At 41.4% G+C, this 18,638-nt stretch overlaps 1 protein-coding gene across 1 annotated transcript; it reads left to right on the top strand.

The window, feature by feature from the left end:
- Positions 1-450: 450 nt before the first annotated feature.
- Positions 451-18,010, top strand: hunk (hormonally up-regulated Neu-associated kinase). The gene is made up of 9 exons (XM_062046763.1): positions 451-904; positions 8,294-8,586; positions 11,246-11,301; positions 11,630-11,765; positions 11,836-11,963; positions 12,441-12,567; positions 12,647-12,815; positions 12,905-13,067; positions 14,923-18,010. Exons 1-9 carry the CDS (start codon positions 689-691, stop codon positions 15,672-15,674), a joined length of 2,040 nt encoding a protein of 679 aa, XP_061902747.1. The 5' UTR covers positions 451-688; the 3' UTR covers positions 15,675-18,010.
- The last annotated feature ends 628 nt before the right edge of the window (positions 18,011-18,638 follow it).

Genomic DNA, 18,638 nt, shown 5'->3' with positions numbered 1-18,638 from the left:
TGTATTAATAGCTTTATTAATATATTTTTAATAGCGGAATAGCTTTTATAATTATTATGGATCACATATTTTGCTTAAATAAACTATTCTAAAAAATGTTCCCCCAAGCACCGTATCCAAAAAAACGTTTTTTGAGTACTTATTCGTGTTTCATTTCAGTTGTTGTCCTTTGTCAGACGATTGCGTCATCGTGCAAATGCTCTAAAATATTTACTTTGACTGACGTATTTGACCTCTAAAGACCCAAATAAACCCGATAATGTGGTCCTTATCGGGCATAAATTGATACATGTGTAGGAAAAGACAAGTTCAGGCATGTTCTTTGTTCATGTGCGTTTTTGAAACCAGGGTGTTTTTCCGGGCCCAAGCCCCGCCCACCGGCGTCGATTGGCTCAAACCCGACGCCCCCTAACTTGACGACACGCCCACCTCCGAACCGGGAAAGTCGCTTCTTCAAACTGACGAACAAACAGTCGAGCACACGAGTCGCTCCGAGGACACGCGCGCTGATAAACTTCACTTTTTTTTCTCCAATTATTAGTGTTATTGATGATGACATATGACGTCATCGCTGTGACTTGAATCTAAGTTTGGGCGCGGGACAAAAGAAAAGTGCTGAGTGGAACAGGTGGCGTGCTTCCATTAGGCGGCGAGACGCGCTTGTGAAGCCCGGGAAAAGGACGCAGCCATGCCGGTAGCGGAGTGCGAGGCGCCGCTGGAGGGCAGCAGCCAGGAGGCGGCGGAGGGCATCGTCCTCCCGGCCTCGCTGTGCAGCCCGGCCGCAGACATCCTGAAGAACTTCTACCACACCAAGCGGGTGGGCAACTACCTGATCGGCCGGAAGCTGGGCGAGGGATCCTTCGCCAAAGTCCGGGAGGGTCTCCATGCGCTCACCGGGGAAAAGGTCAGCAACACTTATTTTCAACTTTAATGCTTGACATGGTGGTGTTGCCATTTTTTTTTACCATCCATTAAAAAACAGTCACACACAAAAGTGACCATCTTGCATTGGTTGTTATTCCAAAAGTGTTGGCAATAACTGGAATTGTGATTGAATGGCCTCCCTCCTTGGTCCAAGTCAGCAGCATTTTGTTTTGTCAGGTGGAGCAACAAAGGGAGTGTTTGTTGTTGTTGAGGTGGGGGGGAACAAAAAGACAGCTGTTTCTTATATTTACCAAAGTCAAATCATGACAATAAAGACTTTGTTGAATGACTGCCAATACATTCTGTCACTATATATATATAAATATATATTATATTGGTGTCGCATTGGAACCGGGGGTATACGTTATGGGCGGCTACACCGTCACGCACGTGTTCTTCAAGTCTTTATTGAGGTGTGAAGGCTTGTGTTGCCTTAAACATCTTTATGGAGCTGTGCTTCTCAATTAATTCTGGTGACATCATTTTTTTGTTGTATAAACGCCCCCCCTAAATCAAAATATGATTGAGAACCTGATTTTTATTGATCAATTTATCCATTCAAACCACTTTTTGTTGACATAAACATCTCTATGGAGCTGTGCTTCTCAATTAATTCTGGTGACATCATTTTTTTGTTGTATAAACGCCCCCCCTAAATCAAAATATGATTGAGAACCTGATTTTTATTGATCAATTTATCCATTCAAACCACTTTTTGTTGACATAAACATCTCTATGGAGCAGTGCTTCTCAATTATTTCTGGTGACATCATTTTTAAAAAAAATAAACGCCCCCCCTGAAACTAAATATGATTGAGAACCTGATATTTATTTATTGATTAATCCATTCAAACAACTTTTTTACATAAACCTCTCTACAAAGTGTCCCCTTGGAGCTGTGCTTCTCAATTATTTTTGGTGACATCATTTTTTTGTTATATAAACGCCCCCCCTAAATCAAAATATGATTGAGAACCTGATATTTATTAATTAATTTATCCATTCAAACCACTTTTTGTTGACATAAACATCTCTATGGAGCTGTGCTTCTCAATTATTTCTGGTGACATCATTTTTTTTAAATAAACGCCCCCCCTGAAACTAAATATGATTGAGAACCTGATATTTATTTATTGATTAATCCATTCAGACCACTTGTTTACATAAACATCTCTACAAAGTGTCCCCTTGGAGCTGTGCTTCTCAATTATTTTTGGTGACGTCATTTTTAAAAGAAATAAACGCCCCCCCCCCCCCTAAATTAAAATATGATTGAGAAACTGATATTTATTTATCAATTTATCCGTTCAAACGACTTTTTGTTTACATAAACATCTCTATGGAGCTGTGCTTCTCAATTATTTCTGGTGACATCATTTTTTTTTTAATAAATGCCCCCCCTAAATCAAAATATGATTGAGAACCTGATATTTCTTAATTAATTTATCAGTTCAAACCACTTTTTGTTTACATAAACATCTCTATGGAGCTGTGCTTCTCAATTATTTCTGGTGACATCATTTTTTTTTTCAAATAAACGCCCCCCCTAAATCAAAATATGATTGAGAACCTGATATTTCTTAATTAATTTATCAGTTCAAACCACTTTTTGTTCACATAAACATCTCTATGGAGCTGTGCTTCTCAATTAATTCTGGTGACATAATTTTTTTTTTTATAAATGCCCCCCCTAAATAAAAATATGATTGAGAACCTGATTTTTATTTATCAATTTATCCATTCAAACCACTTTTTGTTTACATAAACATCTTTATGGAGCAGTTCTTCTCAATTATTTCTGGTGACATCATTTTTTTTTTATAAACGCCCCCCCCTAAATCAAAATATGATTGAGAACCTGATATTTCTTAATTAATTTATCAGTTCAAACCACTTTTTGTTTACATAAACATCTCTATGGAGCAGTGCTTCTCAATTATTTCTGGTGACAAATTTTTTTTTTTAGTTAAATGCCCCCCCTAAATCAAAATATGATTGAGATCCTGATATTTATTAATTAATTTATCAGTTCAAGCCACTTTTTGTTTACATAAACATCTTTATGGAGCTGTGCTTCTCAATTATTTCTGGTGACATCATTTTTTTTTTTAATAAACACCCCCCCTAAATCAAAATATGATTGAGAACCTGATTTTTATTGATCAATTTATCCATTCAAACCACTTTTTGTTGACATAAACATCTCTATGGAGCTGTGCTTCTCAATTATTTCTGGTGACATCATTTTTTAAAAAATAAACGCCCCCCCTGAAACTAAATATGATTGAGAACCTGATATTTATTTATTGATTAATCCATTCAAACCACTTGTTTACATAAACCTCTCTACAAAGTGTCCCCTTGGAGCTGTGCTTCTCAATTATTTTTGGTGACATCATTTTTTTGTTATATAAACGCCCCCCCCTAAATCAAAATATGATTGAGAACCTGATATTTGTTAATTAATTGATCAGTTCAAACCACTTTTTGTTTACATAAACATCTCTATGGAGCAGTGCTTCTCAATTATTTCTGGTGACATGATTTTTTTTAAAAATAAACGCCCCCCCTAAATCAAAATATGATTGAGAACCTGATATTTCTTAATTAATTTATCAGCTCAAGCCACTTTTTGTTCACATAAACATCTCTATGGAGCTGTGCTTCTCAATTATTTCTGGTGACATCATTGTTTTTATTTTTATAAATGCCCCCCCTAAATCAAAATATGATTGAGAACCTGATATTTATTAATTAATTTATCAGTTCAAACCACTTTTTGTTTACATAAACATCTCTATGGAGCTGTGCTTCTCAATTATTTCTGGTGACATGATTTTTTTTTAAAATAAACGCCCCCCCTAAATCAAAATATGATTGAGAACCTGATATTTCTTAATTAATTTATCAGCTCAAGCCACTTTTTGTTTACATAAACATCTCTATGGAGCTGTGCTTCTCAATTATTTCTGGTGACATGATTTTTTAAAAAAATAAACGCCCCCCCTAAATCAAAATATGATTGAGAACTTGATATTTCTTAAATAATTTATCAGTTCAAACCACTTTTTGTTTACATAAACATCTTTATGGAGCTGTGCTTCTCAATTAATTCTGGTGACATAATTTTTTTTATTTTTATAAATGCCCTCCCCTAAATCAAAATATGATTGAGAACCTGATTTTTATTGATCAATTTATCCGTTCAAACCACTTTTTGTTTACATAAACATCTCTATGGAGCAGTGCTTCTCAATTATGTCTGGTGACATCATTTTTTAAATTTTTTATAAACGCCCCCCCTAAATCAAAATATGATCGAGAACCTGATATTTATTTACTAATTTATCCGTTCAAACCACTTTTTGAGTTGCTGCCACCGGGCTGAAGACTTGTGTTGCTTTCTCGCGCCCCCCCGTATACTTTGTCATATTAAACCTGTTGATTATTTTTGTGTATCGTTCAAGTATGAAAAACAAACAAACATTAATACTGAAAGTCTTCGCCCCCCCCCTACTGTTTGAGAAAGTCATCATCTTTGCTAATGACCTCACCTCCTTAGTGACAATATCCACATCCTTTGTGTGTGTGTGTGTTTGTGCGATACGCCACCTCGTCTTTTGTCCGCCGCTCGCTGGCGGTGATCTCACCGCCGAGGTTGGTGGGTGGGGGTGGGGGGTGTGACATTGATGGCGGGCCTATGGGGGAGCGGCGCCGCTGCTTGAATATGCAATGAGTGTCTCTGATAAATGGCCCCTCATCAGGATTCTGCCAGCGCAGAGCTCCCCTGAAGGCCACCCTCGGACGCTCTTTGTTCTCCCGTGAAGACGTCGGTGGCACACGACGGGAGGCCTACTGTTGGCTACATCACGGTTAGAACAATATGTATATTAATATATAGCATACAGTCACCTTAAGTGCCCCCGCCCCCACCTCTCTTTGTTGAGGATGATGCAAACCCATGCAATCTCACATGCACTGAGGGGGGCTCAGGGGCAGTGAGTTTATTCAAGCACAACAAAAGGAAACAGGTTCTTTTTTGCATCCCTAGAAAGTGTGTGTGTGTGTGGTGGTAGTGGTGGGGGGTGGTCATGGAGGGCATGGGCGGGGTCACATGTTTTTGATGTCTGTAACCCACTTTCCTCCCATGTCTTGCCCCCCGCACCCCCGTTTCTGTCTGAGGGGAGCCTGATAAACAACTCGACGCCCCTCCGGCTCATGGGCGCAACCCCCCGCTCCCCTCTGTCTCACTGTAAATACAGTGAGCACCGCCCCCCTCCCCCCCACACACACACTGGGATGTAGACAGGGTGCATTTAGTGCTGTGATGCAAGCCGTCCCATTCAATATGCGGTTATTAAAAGCCCAATGTTATCTCCAGGCATGTTTACATCAAGCAAGGTGTAGTCAAAATGAAAAGTAACATTATTATGAATGGGAGGTACAGTGCAGGCCAAAAGTTTGGACACACCTTCTCGTTCGATGCGTTTTCTTTATTTTCACGACTATTTACATTGTAGATTGTCACATCAAAACTATGTGTATAATGATACAAACTTAAAATTAACGGGTAGATCTGAAGTTGATCTAAAGATTTAGGCGTTGAAAGTAAAAATAATATTTATTGATATGACTTATTTTTCACACGTTTATGAGTGGTGGCCATGACTGATTTTTTTTAAAACTGGCATTGCTTGAAATAAATTATAACAATTTAAAATTAACGGACGGATCTGAAGTTGATACAGATATTTAGGCGTTGAAAGTATAAATAATATTTGATATGACTTATTTTTACCACTTTTAGGGCGTTTAGTATGATTTTTTAAAAACTGTCATCGCTTAAAATAAATTGTAAAAACTTAAAATCAACAGATAGATCTGAAGTTGATCCAGAGATTTAGGTGTTGAAAGTAAAAATAATATTTATTGACATTACTTATTTTTAAGACTTTTAAGACGTTTTTTTAACGTTTAGTCTGATTTTTTTTAAACTGGAGTTGCTTAAAATAAATTCTAAAAACTCAAAATCATCGGGTAGAATTGAAGTTGATCGAAAGATTTAGGCGTTGAAAGTAAAAATAATATTTATTGATATGACTTATTTTTAAGACTTTTATGAGTGCCGGCCAAGACGTTTAGTCTGATTTTTTTTAAACTGGAATTGCTTAAAATAAATTATAACAACTTAAAATCAACAGACAGATCTGAAGTTGATCTAGAGATTTAGGCATTGAAAGTAAAAATAATATTTATTGATATGACTTAATTTTAACATGTTTATGACTGATTTTTTTTTAAAACTGGCATTGCTTAAAATAAATTCTAACAACTTAAAATCAACGGACAGATCTGAAGTTGATCTCGACAGTTAGGCGTTGAAAGTAAAAATAATATTTGATATGACTTATTTTTTACCACTTTTAAGACGTTTAGTCTGATTTTTTTTAAACTGGAATTGCTTAAAATAAATTATAACAACTTAAAATCAACAGACAGATCTGAAGTTGATCTAGAGATTTAGGCATTGAAAGTAAAAATAATATTTATTGATATGACTTAATTTTAACATGTTTATAACTGATTTTTTTTTTAAACTGGCATTGCTTAAAATAAATTCTAACAACTTAAAATCAACGGACAGATCTGAAGTTGATCTCGACAGTTAGGCGTTGAAAGTAAAAATAATATTTGATATGACTTATTTTTTACCACTTTTAAGACGTTTAGTCTGATTTTTTTTAAACTGGAATTGCTTAAAATAAATTATAAGAACTTAAAATCAACAAACAGATCTGAAGTTGATCTAGAGATTCAGGCGTTGAAAGTAAAAATAATATTTATTGATATGACTTATTTTTAACATGTTTATGACTGATTTTTTTTAAACTGGCATTGCTTAAAATAAATTGTAACAACTTAAAATCAACGGACAGATCTGAAGTTGATCTCGAGTTAGGCGTTGAAAGTAAAAATAATATTTGATATGACTTATTTTTTACCACTTTTAAGACGTTTAGTCTGATTTTTTTAAAAACTGGAATTGCTTAAAATAAATTATAACAACTTAAAAACAACAGACAGATCTGAAGTTGATCTAGAGATTTAGGCGTTGAAAGTAAAAATAATATTTATTGATATGACTTATTTTTAACATATTTATGACTGATTTTTTTTAAACTGGCATTGCTTAAAATACATTCTAACAACTTAAAATCTGAAGTTGATCTCGAGAGTTAGGCTTTGAAAGTAAAAATTATATTTGATATGACTTATTTTTTACCCTTTTAAGACGTTTAGTCAGATTTTTTTAAAACTGTCATTGCTCAAAAAATAATAATGAACTGGCTTTTGAGTAGGTGTCACCCAAAAAAAAAAATCACCACTCCACTTGAACTTAACGACAGCATAAGTCCATTCCAGACGGTTAATAATAAATAGGTTAGTGTTTTTCATTGCTAGTGTTGTAGCCACCAACCATTTTCTGATACTAAATAATACAATTACGTACGATTCCTGTGGATTTCTTATTGGTATCAACCAACACTCAAGGCAGCGATATCGGTATTGTATCGGCAGTGAACAAGTTGTGTCTATTAAAACGTGGGGCGGACATCTGCCTGGAAAGAAAGGGACAGATGGATGAGGTACGACCTGGTGATTGTATATTCACACTACGAGCTGAGTTAACTTTATTGATCCCAAAGGAACCAATCAACGAGTAGCAGTAAGAAGTAGTCGTGCAAGAAGTCTAATGAGAGGATGTGGAGGTCCTGGAAGGACAAACGGACGAGAACATTCGCTCCCTGACTTCATTAACAACACCGTGATTAATCTCTTGTCTCCTTGAGATGATTTGTTGTCGGAGGGAAGGTCGGCGACGGCGTTCTTGAACCCGTGTCTAGACGGCACGCCAGGAGAGGACGGTCGTAGAATATAACGAGTTCCGGAAAGACAGAAAGGACATTTTCTGTGTCGTATTTAACGAGGAGGCGCTCCAGGTGGGTCAGAACACAGGAATGGAACTCTCCAACTTGGGTTGGGTCCGAGGTGCTGAACCCACCGCCCAGTTGGCTCCATTTGTTCCTCCGCAGATCGAATGACGTTTGCTTACCTCGGGCTTTATGACAGTTGAACACACTGATTACCTCCCCGCCCCACATTGGGAAGCAGCTGCCAGAAGGGGCTCGGTGTCACGTTGCAGCGCTCGTCACCTGTTGGTCTGTGGAATCTTCCCCCAGAATCCAGCAGTGCCCTCACGCTCAGTCAACAATCCGATGAAAGAGCACGGCTGATTGACAGACTCTCACCTCAGTCCAATACCCATACCCCTCGTAGGTCCTCATCCCCCTGTCCTCCTCGCTTGCAGGTGGCGGTGAAGGTGATCGACAAGCGCAAGGCCAAGAAGGACTCGTACGTCACCAAGAACTTGCGGCGCGAGGGCCACATCCAGCAGATGATCCGCCACCCCAACATCACGCAGCTGCTGGACATCCTGGAGACGGACAACAGCTACTACCTGGTGATGGAGCTGTGCCCCGGTGGCAACCTCATGAACCGCATCTACGACAAGAAGCGCCTGGACGAGCGCGAGACGCAGAAGTACATCCGGCAGCTGGTGCTGGCCGTGGAGCACCTGCACAGGGCGGGCGTGGTCCACAGGTACGTGATTGAATAACACGCAGGGGTCTTTTAGGTACATTGTTGCTCTATTTCTGGACCATTATTTTAGTCCTGTCACTCCAAATTCAATACATTTTCCTAAAAGTTTTAATTTGTTTTTTCGACTAATCGGATAAAAATCTCAATGTGTATTTTAGGGAAATTAGTTGAAATATTAATAATAATACTTGTCATAGCCTTAATTACTTTCTTTTATCTTCTGTATTCTTTCTTTTACCTTTTAACTCCTTTTTCCTTCTACGTTAATTATTTTATCTACCTTCTTTGTAACTTATTTGACCTTCTTTTTTACAAAATATTATTTACCTTGTATTTACTTTATTTACCTTCTTTTAACTTTTATTTGCCTTATTTACATTTGACCTTGTATTTACCTTCTTTAAATTGTATTGACTTTATTTACATCACTGCTCCCCTCATCTCCCAGGGGGGTGATCAAGGGTGATGGGTCAAATGCAGAGAATCATTTCGCCACACCTAGTGTGTGTGTGACAATCATGGGTACTTTAACTTTTAACTTTAAATTTTATTTACCTTCTTTTACTTTATTGACATTTTATTTATCTTTTTTTTTTACATTTGATTAACTTTCTTTTAACCCTTGTATTTGCTTTTATTCACCTTTTTATTTACCTTATTTTACTGTTAATTTACCTTCTTTACATTTTATTTTCCTTCTATTTTCTTCCTTTTACCTTTTTATTTCATTTTTTACCTCTTTTTTATACCTTTTTAAATCTCCTTTATCTTCTTCTTAACCTTTTCATTTACTTTTATTTAGCTTCTTTTATCTCTTTTACATGTACCTTGTATATACATTTTTATTCACCTTCTTTTATGTGTATATTTACCTTCTTTTACCTTTTGATTTACCTTCTTTATTTTTTTTTTTAATCTTTAAAAAAATTTTTTTTACCTTTTTTGACCACATCCACAGCAAGTGTTCCGGTTCAAATAGCTTCTTCTTCGGCTTTTTCTTCTTCTCTTACTTCTTTACCTCATTTTACATTCATTTAATCTTTTACCTTTTTATTTACTTTGTATTTTATTTTAATATTTCAGTTTAAAATTCATTTATAGGTCAAAAATACACTCAAAAATAATTTAATGGCAGTTTCAGCCAGCCATGACGAAAAAGTCCTTAGTGTAATAAAAAAAATTTGGGATTCGGTTTTTTTCTACTTCACGACAAAATAAACTTTATTCGTAGTCCTAAACACTTGTTTTGCTTTTCGCTGTGTTTGCAAAGTGATGACGACGGCGAAACTCTCGACTCAAAATTGTCCCATCTCGTTCCAAACTGTAAATACGACAAATTGTACTATTGTTCTCCAATATGAAACTCTGAAATTTGCAAGTGCTCAATTATATATGACTGGGCAGTTAAAAATTGTAGTTATAATTGTAGTCAAAGGATACGGTGAAGACCTCAACGGCGGAAGAAGGCTGCAGCAGAAAAGGGTCCCCAGTCGTCTTGGACTCCATGCCACTGGATCCTGACCCAATTCTGTCAAGGATCGTGTGGTGACTGTCTGTGCACCAGTCTCCCCACGTTAAACTAAGTCACGCACAGGCATCCTCCATAAAGGGATACACCCCTACCAGGAGGATCGTCATACTCGTTCGAGTGACCGCCGATGATGATGATGATGAGTCAAAGGGGACTTTCTTGACCCACAATCCTAAACCGCTATTAAGGTTGGAATCTGACAATGCATTAAAATTAGTTTTATTACCAATTTTATGTATATTAAGGATTTATTTGTAAAAATTGTATTTGTAAAAAGCACTTTACATAGACTAAACAACCTCAAAGTGCTACAGTGTATTAAAAAAAATTAAAATAAAAAGATAATAAAAATAAAAACTAAAACAGCCAAATAGCTAAAACTAGTATGCATATATCTAAAACAAGGCTTTTTTAAAAAGAAGGGTTTTTAAGCCTTTTTTAAAAGCATCCACAGTCTGTGGTGCCCTCAGGTGGTCAGGGAGAGCGTTCCACAGACTGGGAGCGGCGGAGCAGAAAGCCCGGTCTCCCATTGGACTGATCTTTGCCACAGTACTCCAGCCGCTAACATTTATTACATGGGTTATTTTATGCAGTTTTCTTACGCATAAAAAACCCGGACATAAACATAAGTGGTTAGAGTGTCCGCCCTGAGATCGGTAGGTCGTGAGTTCAAACCAAAGACAATAAAAATGGGACACGTTACCTCCCTGCTTGGCACTCAGCTTTAAGGGTTGGAATTGGGGGGTTAAATCAACCAAAAATGATTCCCGGGCGTGGCCACCGCTGCTGCTCACTGCTCCCCTCACCTCCCAGGGGGTGATCAGGGGTGATGGGTCAAATGCAGAGAATAATTTCGCCACACCTAGTGTGTGTGTGTGTGACAATCATTGGTACTTTAACTTAATAATAGATAATAGACATTTTAAAGGTTTAAAGGGAAAAACATCAGTTTTTATCTAGGATTGGAGTTAATTTAGAGATTTCAACTACAATGTTGAAAGAAATATGATTTCAAGTCCGTATACTTTTGTCCAGATAGGTTAAGGTGGACACAAGAGATGTAGTGCGGTGTCTAGTTTATGATGTGCTATCTCAAGAAAATATGTCTTTTCTCTCTCGGTGCTGCAGAGATCTGAAGATCGAGAACCTGCTGCTGGACGAGCAGGACAACATCAAGCTGATAGGTAACCATTTTCTCCTCTTCCTGTCCTTGCTGGCCCTCACTTCAGTCATGCATTCATTCATGAGGCAGAAGATTGTGACAGCAGAGAGCAATTACTGAGGCCGTATTGGTGCCGCGCCAAGATCTCCTCAGCTGCCGGCGTCTAGCAGCCGCCCCATGCGGTGCCGGGGGAGTTAAGAGCAGTTTAATGTGCTTTTAAACCCCTCGCAAGACCCCGCCAAAGTGCTAATCTGCCTGGAGCGCGCAATGAGGCAATTCATCTAATAGCGTGGCCGCAAACGGCGGTAGTAAACCCCGGAAAATAACATTTCCCCTTTCCCCTCCCTCAGACTTTGGACTGAGCAACTGCGCCGGCATCCTTGGATACTCGGATCCATTCAGCACCCAGTGTGGGAGTCCCGCCTACGCTGCTCCTGAACTGCTCTCCAGGAAGAAATACGGACCCAAAGTGGACGTTTGGTCCATGTGAGTTCTTGACTCGCGAAAGCAATGTTGCAAATCTGTTCCAGTTCTGAATAAGGATGTGTTCTTCCAGCGGGGTGAACATGTACGCCATGTTGACGGGTACGCTTCCCTTCACCGTGGAGCCCTTCAGTCTACGGGCCCTGCACCAGAAGATGGTGGACAAGGAGATGAACCCTCTGCCGCCATCGCTCTGCACAGGTAAGTCACCATTATCGTATGCTAATGTGACCCGCCTGGTTCAGTCCCGGATTTTCCTGTTCCAACCTGCTATCTACTGAGCTGCTCATAATGTTGTCAGGGGGTGTAACATGTTGTCAGGGGGTGCCATGTGTACGTTTACCAACGTACACATGGCCTGACCTTCGTTACACTAACAGTTCCTGCTGTGGTTCTGAGGAATGTTGTTCCGTACTTAAGAGACAATGTGGCATGACTAATGGAAGACAAAAGCATTACCAGTAAATCCACCCCTACTGAGCGTGATGCAATGACGCTGTACCTCAGTGCCACCTCATAATAATACCGGGCTTACCTAATTGTGTAAGCATGGATTAATAAAGCTGCCGACTCAGGTTGCCATGACGGATGTCTTATGTAATATCTAAGGACGAGGGCCAAGTCATGTTAAGACTCTCTTGGACGACAGCAAAAAGTTCTCCTTTGTGTTTTGTCTAGCCGCCATCTGCCTCCTGAAGAAGCTCCTAGAGCCGGACCCCAACAAGCGGCCCAACATCCACCAGGTGATGGCGGACTCATGGCTGCAGCTGGCCAACAAGAACACGGGGGCGCCGTACCTCAACAGGTAGACGAGAAGGTTCCATTGAAACCAGCCGTTTCTGGTAGCGCTGTGTTGCTAACCGACCGACTTTTGGTTTCGGAAGGATCCACATCGAGGAAATCAACCACACGGTGTTGCTGCACATGACGGAGAAGATGGCGTACAAGCACAGCGAGGTGCTGAGCGCCGTGCTCACCAACCGCGCCTGCCACACTCTGGCCGTTTACTTCCTCCTCAACAAGAAGATGAAGAGGCTCTCCAAAGAGTACAGGGTAAGGTGACGCTATCTGACAGGCGCACCTTGGCGAGCGTAACTAGCTTGCTAGGAACCGGTTCGTCCTAAGGCCGTGCTTCTTTTTAGGAGATGCAGTTCCAAGAGAAGAAGAAAGGGGATAAGCAGAAAAACGAATACTTCCAGACGCAGTGGAGGAAGCACGTGGACAAGCTCACCATCCCACCCAAGCAGACTCCCGTCTACCTGGCGGTGAGCAAGGGGCCCAGCAAGGAGAAGAAGCACCGCACAGGTAAGGCTTGATTGTCCAGTACCTGTCTTGGTGTTGTGGTCTGTGCAGTACCTCATTGACGTGTCCCCTCTCTCATACAGGGTAGGTTGACTGAGCATGCATGTTCTTGTTAATTCCCAGTCCATCCCTCCATTGTTTGTCTGTACATCCACCCAACCACCTTCCCCTGTCCTGCGTCCACCTGAGAGGAAGCACCTCGGACAACTGTAACGCACAAAACACAACTCCTGAATTCAGTCTTAGCAACGGTACAGACAAGTAGACCTTCTTGGGTCTACACCAGGGGTCTCAAACTCAATTTACCCGAGTCAGGGTGAGGCCAGGCCGCAACTAGCATTGACTTCAGAATCATGTTTTAACCCTGCGACTAAATCTCTTAGCTACTTCTACCAACCCTTAAGTTGACCATCTCCTGAGTTACCCAGGAGATGGTCAGAGACATTTCAGCTTGCTTAAAGGAAGTTGTTCTTTGTCCAATACGTGTTTTTGCGAAACAACGTCATTGTAGTTCGTGTCGACTGAAATTCAAGATTGTCGATATATTTAACTATTAGCCGCCTGGGGAGAACGGGCTGCAATTACACTAAACTATGAGTAGAGGGCCACAAAATATGGGCCTATGGACCGCGAGTTGGAGACCCCTGATCTATACTATATCATTGCTAAGCGATAAAAACCATGTATGTCCAGTTAGCAAAGTCTTTGAGGGGAAACTCTATACTGATGAGTGCATAATAGGGATGTAACGATTAGCCATGGTGAAATTCCAGACGGTTAGTGTGGAGGAGGGCGTGGCCTGCGGTGAAGCGGGGTGTGCCAGGACCGGCTTCGAGATCAGCGACAGGTGCGTAGATGGCCCACCAAGGCCTGGTTATCTGTCGCTCTGTTAAAAGGCAGCAACCGGGAGGAGAGAGTGGTTGGAGTAAGAGCGAGAGCGAGCCTGAGAAGGACACAAAAACAATTGCTGGAAAGCAAGAGACAGACTTTATTGAAAAATAAAACCGTATTGTGAACCTGAACCGGGCTGTCATGTCAGTGCTTGGTGGTCCGAAGAACCCCCTGGAGGGCAACTTCCACAATTTGGCGCCCAATCAAGCCGGACCACCGGAGGCGGTGGAGGAAATTGTGGAAGTTGCCCTCCAGGTGGTTCTTCGGACCAACAAGCACTGACATGACAGTCCGGTTCAGGTTCACAATACGGTTTTATTTTTCAATAAAGTCTGTCTCTTGCTTTCCAGCAATTGTTTTTGTGTCCTTCTCAGGCTCGCTCTCGCTCTTACTCCAGTTCCAACTCCAACCACTCTCTCCTCCCGGCTGCTGCCTTTTAACAGAGCGACAGGTGATTAGATAACCAGGTCCTGGTGGGCCATCTACGCACCTGTCGCTGATCTTGAAGCCGGTCCTGGCACACCCCGCTTCGCTGCAGGTTTGCAGGCCACGCCCCCCTCCACAGTTAGTAATACAGTTTCAAATTTAAACTATCCTAAAACCGTGATTGTTGATAAACTCAAACTGGAGATTTCCTGGAGAAGAAAGCTAGCACTGATCACTAGCTTGCATCTGGCAATCACTAGCTAGCTTAAATGCTAACTTGAATGTATTCGCCCACTTAGAAACGCCCTACACTAATATAAACTTATATACACACATTGCTGTGTGAGCAACTAAGATATGCAATTGTGTACATTGAATATGTACACAAATATGAAGATTTATATTGGGTGTGCCAGTGTCCTGGTGCACACATTTTTTGTTTTCCTGGACACCTATGTGAAAAAACACTTCATTTAGTGGACATACGTGGTTTTAATCGTGTTGTGTACAACGTCTACAAGGTCTCTTCCCTCCTCCTCAGGTCTGTTACGTGCTATAACTGGTGGCCATCGTAACTCCCCCCTGGCGCCGCCCGGCACCGTGGCGTCGTCCTCCATGGAATACCTGGAGATCCAGCCTCTCTTCTCCAACACGCCGCAGCAGCGGAGGCGCCTGGCCACGCTCCCGCCGGTCGCCACCAGCCCGGAGCACAACATCCCCGCTCCGCCGGCGCCGTCGCCCATCGGCATGCACTCCTTCGGCTCCCTCTCCAAAGCCGAGCAGATGCCGGACACGCCGGCGTCGTCGCCGTGGTACAAGCTGACCAACGGGACCCTGTCGCCGCCCCGCCACGTCTCCGCCTTCCAGCCTGACTCCACCTACTTGAAAAAGGCGACCATCCCCAGTCCTCCCGTCCTCATCGTCAACCCGCAGCCAAGGAAGAGCGTTTCCACCGACTGGTGCGGTTCCTCCGACACCAGCGGCAGCCCTCCCAGCACCATCGGAAGCCCGCCGGGTAGCTCGGCCTTCAGCCCGCCTAAGTCGGCCTTCAGCGCCCTCAACCCCTCATCCGCATTCAGCCCGCCGTCCAACAGCAGCAGCAGCGACCCCGACAGCCCGACGCACCGCAGCAAGTTCCCGTCCATGGGGATCGGACAGATGCTGAAGAAGAAGGTGCAGCTGCAGCCCTTCAGCTTCCGACCGGAACAGGTGCTGGAGGAGGTGGTATCCCCGCCTCCTTACCCCATGCAGACGCTCCTTTGCGCGTCAGGTGCACTCAAGACCCTTTGCTAACCAGCCCTGCCCTCTTTTAACGTCAGGTCTTTAAAAACTGTGAACTCCCGCGTTTATTTTTGCCACTGAGCCACTTTGACTCGAAATGGATCTCAAGGTGACGTCAAGACGATGAGATTTGTAACGGATCCTGAAGCAAAGACTCAAATGTCCCTGACAGCGTGGACAGAGGACACACACACACACACACACACACACACACACACTGTATCATACACTGAGTTATGTAATAACCCAAGTGGTTACGAACTGAGCCGCAGACTGATTCGCACCAGCTAAACGACCCAGATCTTCCCCGAACCCTCAATACACGCCTGCGTGTTTTTGTGTTGTCTGTGAAATAATTGTTTTGGGAAACTCTTTAAAACGGACCTCCAGCTCAGCCGGCACCGTAGTATTTCCTCAGCGCTGACTGGAAGACCGAGGCTCGCTGCACTAAGTATGGAAAAACCAAAATGTCTCGCACTCACGGCGTTTATCACCACTTACCTCACGCTCGAACTGTGACCACGCGCCGAGCGGTTTCTAGATGTAAGTGCCAAGTCTTTTCGTTTTTCTAGTGACCGTCGTTTTTCAGCTTTTTGACTTTTTGTACGGGGGTTAAAGTACGTCCGTAAGTACACGGGAGTGTTAAAGGCTGACTGTAAGGGCATGGTAGCCGATCCAAGGCCAGAAGAAAGCATTTTCTGGAAAATACACCTTGTCGAGGTGAAAGGATGAATGATTGGTGTATGTAAAGTTAGCAAACAAGTCATTGAAAAGGGTACTTTGGCATGCGAATGAAAGGCCATAACAGACAAGTAGGGATGGGTACCAAATGGAATACCTTTAAAAGATACTGACCGAATTCCGTCAGTACTACCGGGTACCGATTCACGCAGAATCGAACGGTATCATACGTCGATACCTTTTTTTTTTTTGCGGTTGGAGAGTCAAACAATGCACTCAAAGTAAGTCGGCACTTTTCAGAATGTGTTAGCTCTGTGCTAATTTACACTGCATATGTCATAGACGTGCTACTAATTAGCATTAGCGATTTATACACGGCGATTTCAACACCTCCAAATTTGGTGTTGATTGATTGACTGAAACGTTTATTAGTAGATTGCACAGTACGGTACATATTCCGTACAATTGACCACTAAATGGTAACACCCCAATAAGTTTTTCAACTTGTTCAAGTTCGGGGTCCACGTTAATCAATTCATGGTCATGAAAACTACGACCAAGATGCAATGTTACAATCAAACACTTCCTTTGTAGGACTCAACAAAATCCAAGACTGGCACATAGAACCATAGATATAAATATATACAACTAGATGTAGAACCCATGCAGTGCAACACATTAAAAAAACAACAACCCTAACTTCCTCATTTCTAAAAATATGTTCATGCGGTTTACTTTATTGACAACGTAAAAACTACTAATACACATTTCAAGAGCACAGCGTATTTTGCAATCATATGCAGTGTCTTTGTTTCAGTGCCATCTAAAACAAATTGCACTTTGTCTCTACTAGCTTGGGCTCGCTGTCGGCATTAAAAGGGGCGTGTCATATCTAGTTGTATTATCTATGCATTCAACTTAACGGGACAATTAACACGTACTTGCAAATGAGCCTCAAAGGTGCAAGAAAACGAAATATAACGACTAGTTAGCGTTATCATTTCCTTGTTAAATGTTACATTACCAATATCATTACATAGGTACTGGGAATTGGTACCGTATCGGTTCCAACGGGAAAGGTACCCATCCCTATAGACAAATATAAAAAGATGTATTTGTGTGGACTTGGATTAGGTCCGCCTCGCCTGTTTCTAGTCACTTTTCAAGAAAAACTAATTTCAAACAACGAGCCTTATAAAACTAAACCAACCTCGGGAAAATAACGACACGTTTTTTTTAGTTTTTTTTTTAAACAAACAAAAAAAAAACAACGATCCACTTTGGCGGGCACTAGGACCCGTGCGCTTACCCAAGCTGGAATGGACGTGGTTTCAAAGTCACTGTTAAGCATACTTGCCAACCCTCCCGATATTCCCGGGAGACTCCCGGATTTCAGTGCCCCTCCCGAAAATCTCCCGAGGGTGACCATTCTCCCGAATTTCTTCCAATTTCCACCCGGACAACAATATTAGGGGAGTGCCTTAAAGCCTCTGTTTTTAGCGTCCTCGCTCACCTGAAAAGGAGACTATTATATATGTCTCCGTTATCCATAGGTTGATCTATAACCCATAAAGTAGGCAGACACGGAGCTATTTCTCAACGTGTGTTTATTCCAGTTAATACACCGACACACAACATCCGGATTCCCATCATGCATTGCTTCAAAACTATGGTTGTCAAGGCGGCCGCCTCAACAACAAAGAGCTACCGCCTAAACTAAAGTCTTAAGTCCAGCTTCTCATTAGTAATGTAGCAGCCTAGTTTTGAATTGCAGGGTCCCTGCTATCACATGTTGAGAAAAATATAACATTTACATAATAAAAATCAACTACAGGCTTCCCAAATGCTGTAATATATTAAGCATGATGAGTAGAAAATACACTACCGTTCAAAAGTTTGGGGTCACATGTAAATGTCCTTATTTTGGAAGGAAAAGCACTGTACTTTTCAATGAAGATAACTTTAAACTAGTCTTAACTTTAAAGGAATACACTCTATACATTGCTAATGTGCTAAATGACTATTCTAGCTGCAAATGTCTGCTTTTTGGTGCAATATCTACATAGGTGTATAGAGGCCCATTTCCAGCAACTATCACTCCAGTGTTCTAATGGTACAATGTGTTTGCTCATTGGCTCAGAAGGCTAATTGATGATTAGAAAAGCCTTGTGCAATCATGTTCACACATCTGAAAACACTTTAGCTCGTTACAGAAGCTACAAAACTGACCTTCCTTGAAGCAGATTGAGTTTCTGGAGCATCACATTTGTGGGGTCAATTAAACGCTCAAAATGG

Source organism: Entelurus aequoreus, linkage group LG05 (genome assembly GCF_033978785.1).
Source record: "Entelurus aequoreus isolate RoL-2023_Sb linkage group LG05, RoL_Eaeq_v1.1, whole genome shotgun sequence".
NCBI classification, from domain to species: Eukaryota; Metazoa; Chordata; class Actinopteri; order Syngnathiformes; family Syngnathidae; genus Entelurus; species Entelurus aequoreus.
Note: the sequence above shows the minus strand (reverse complement) of the source record. Positions and strands in the feature narration are given on the sequence as shown.

Coding starts and splice junctions, on each gene's coding strand:
- hunk (XM_062046763.1), top strand. CDS start 689: ATGCCGGTAGCGGAGTGCGAGGCGCCGCTGGAGGGCAGCAGCCAGGAG. Junction 11,964..12,440: donor GCCGCCATCGCTCTGCACAG/GTAAGTCACCAT, acceptor TGTTTTGTCTAG/CCGCCATCTGCCTCCTGAAG. Junction 13,068..14,922: donor GGAGAAGAAGCACCGCACAG/GTAAGGCTTGAT, acceptor CCTCCTCCTCAG/GTCTGTTACGTGCTATAACT.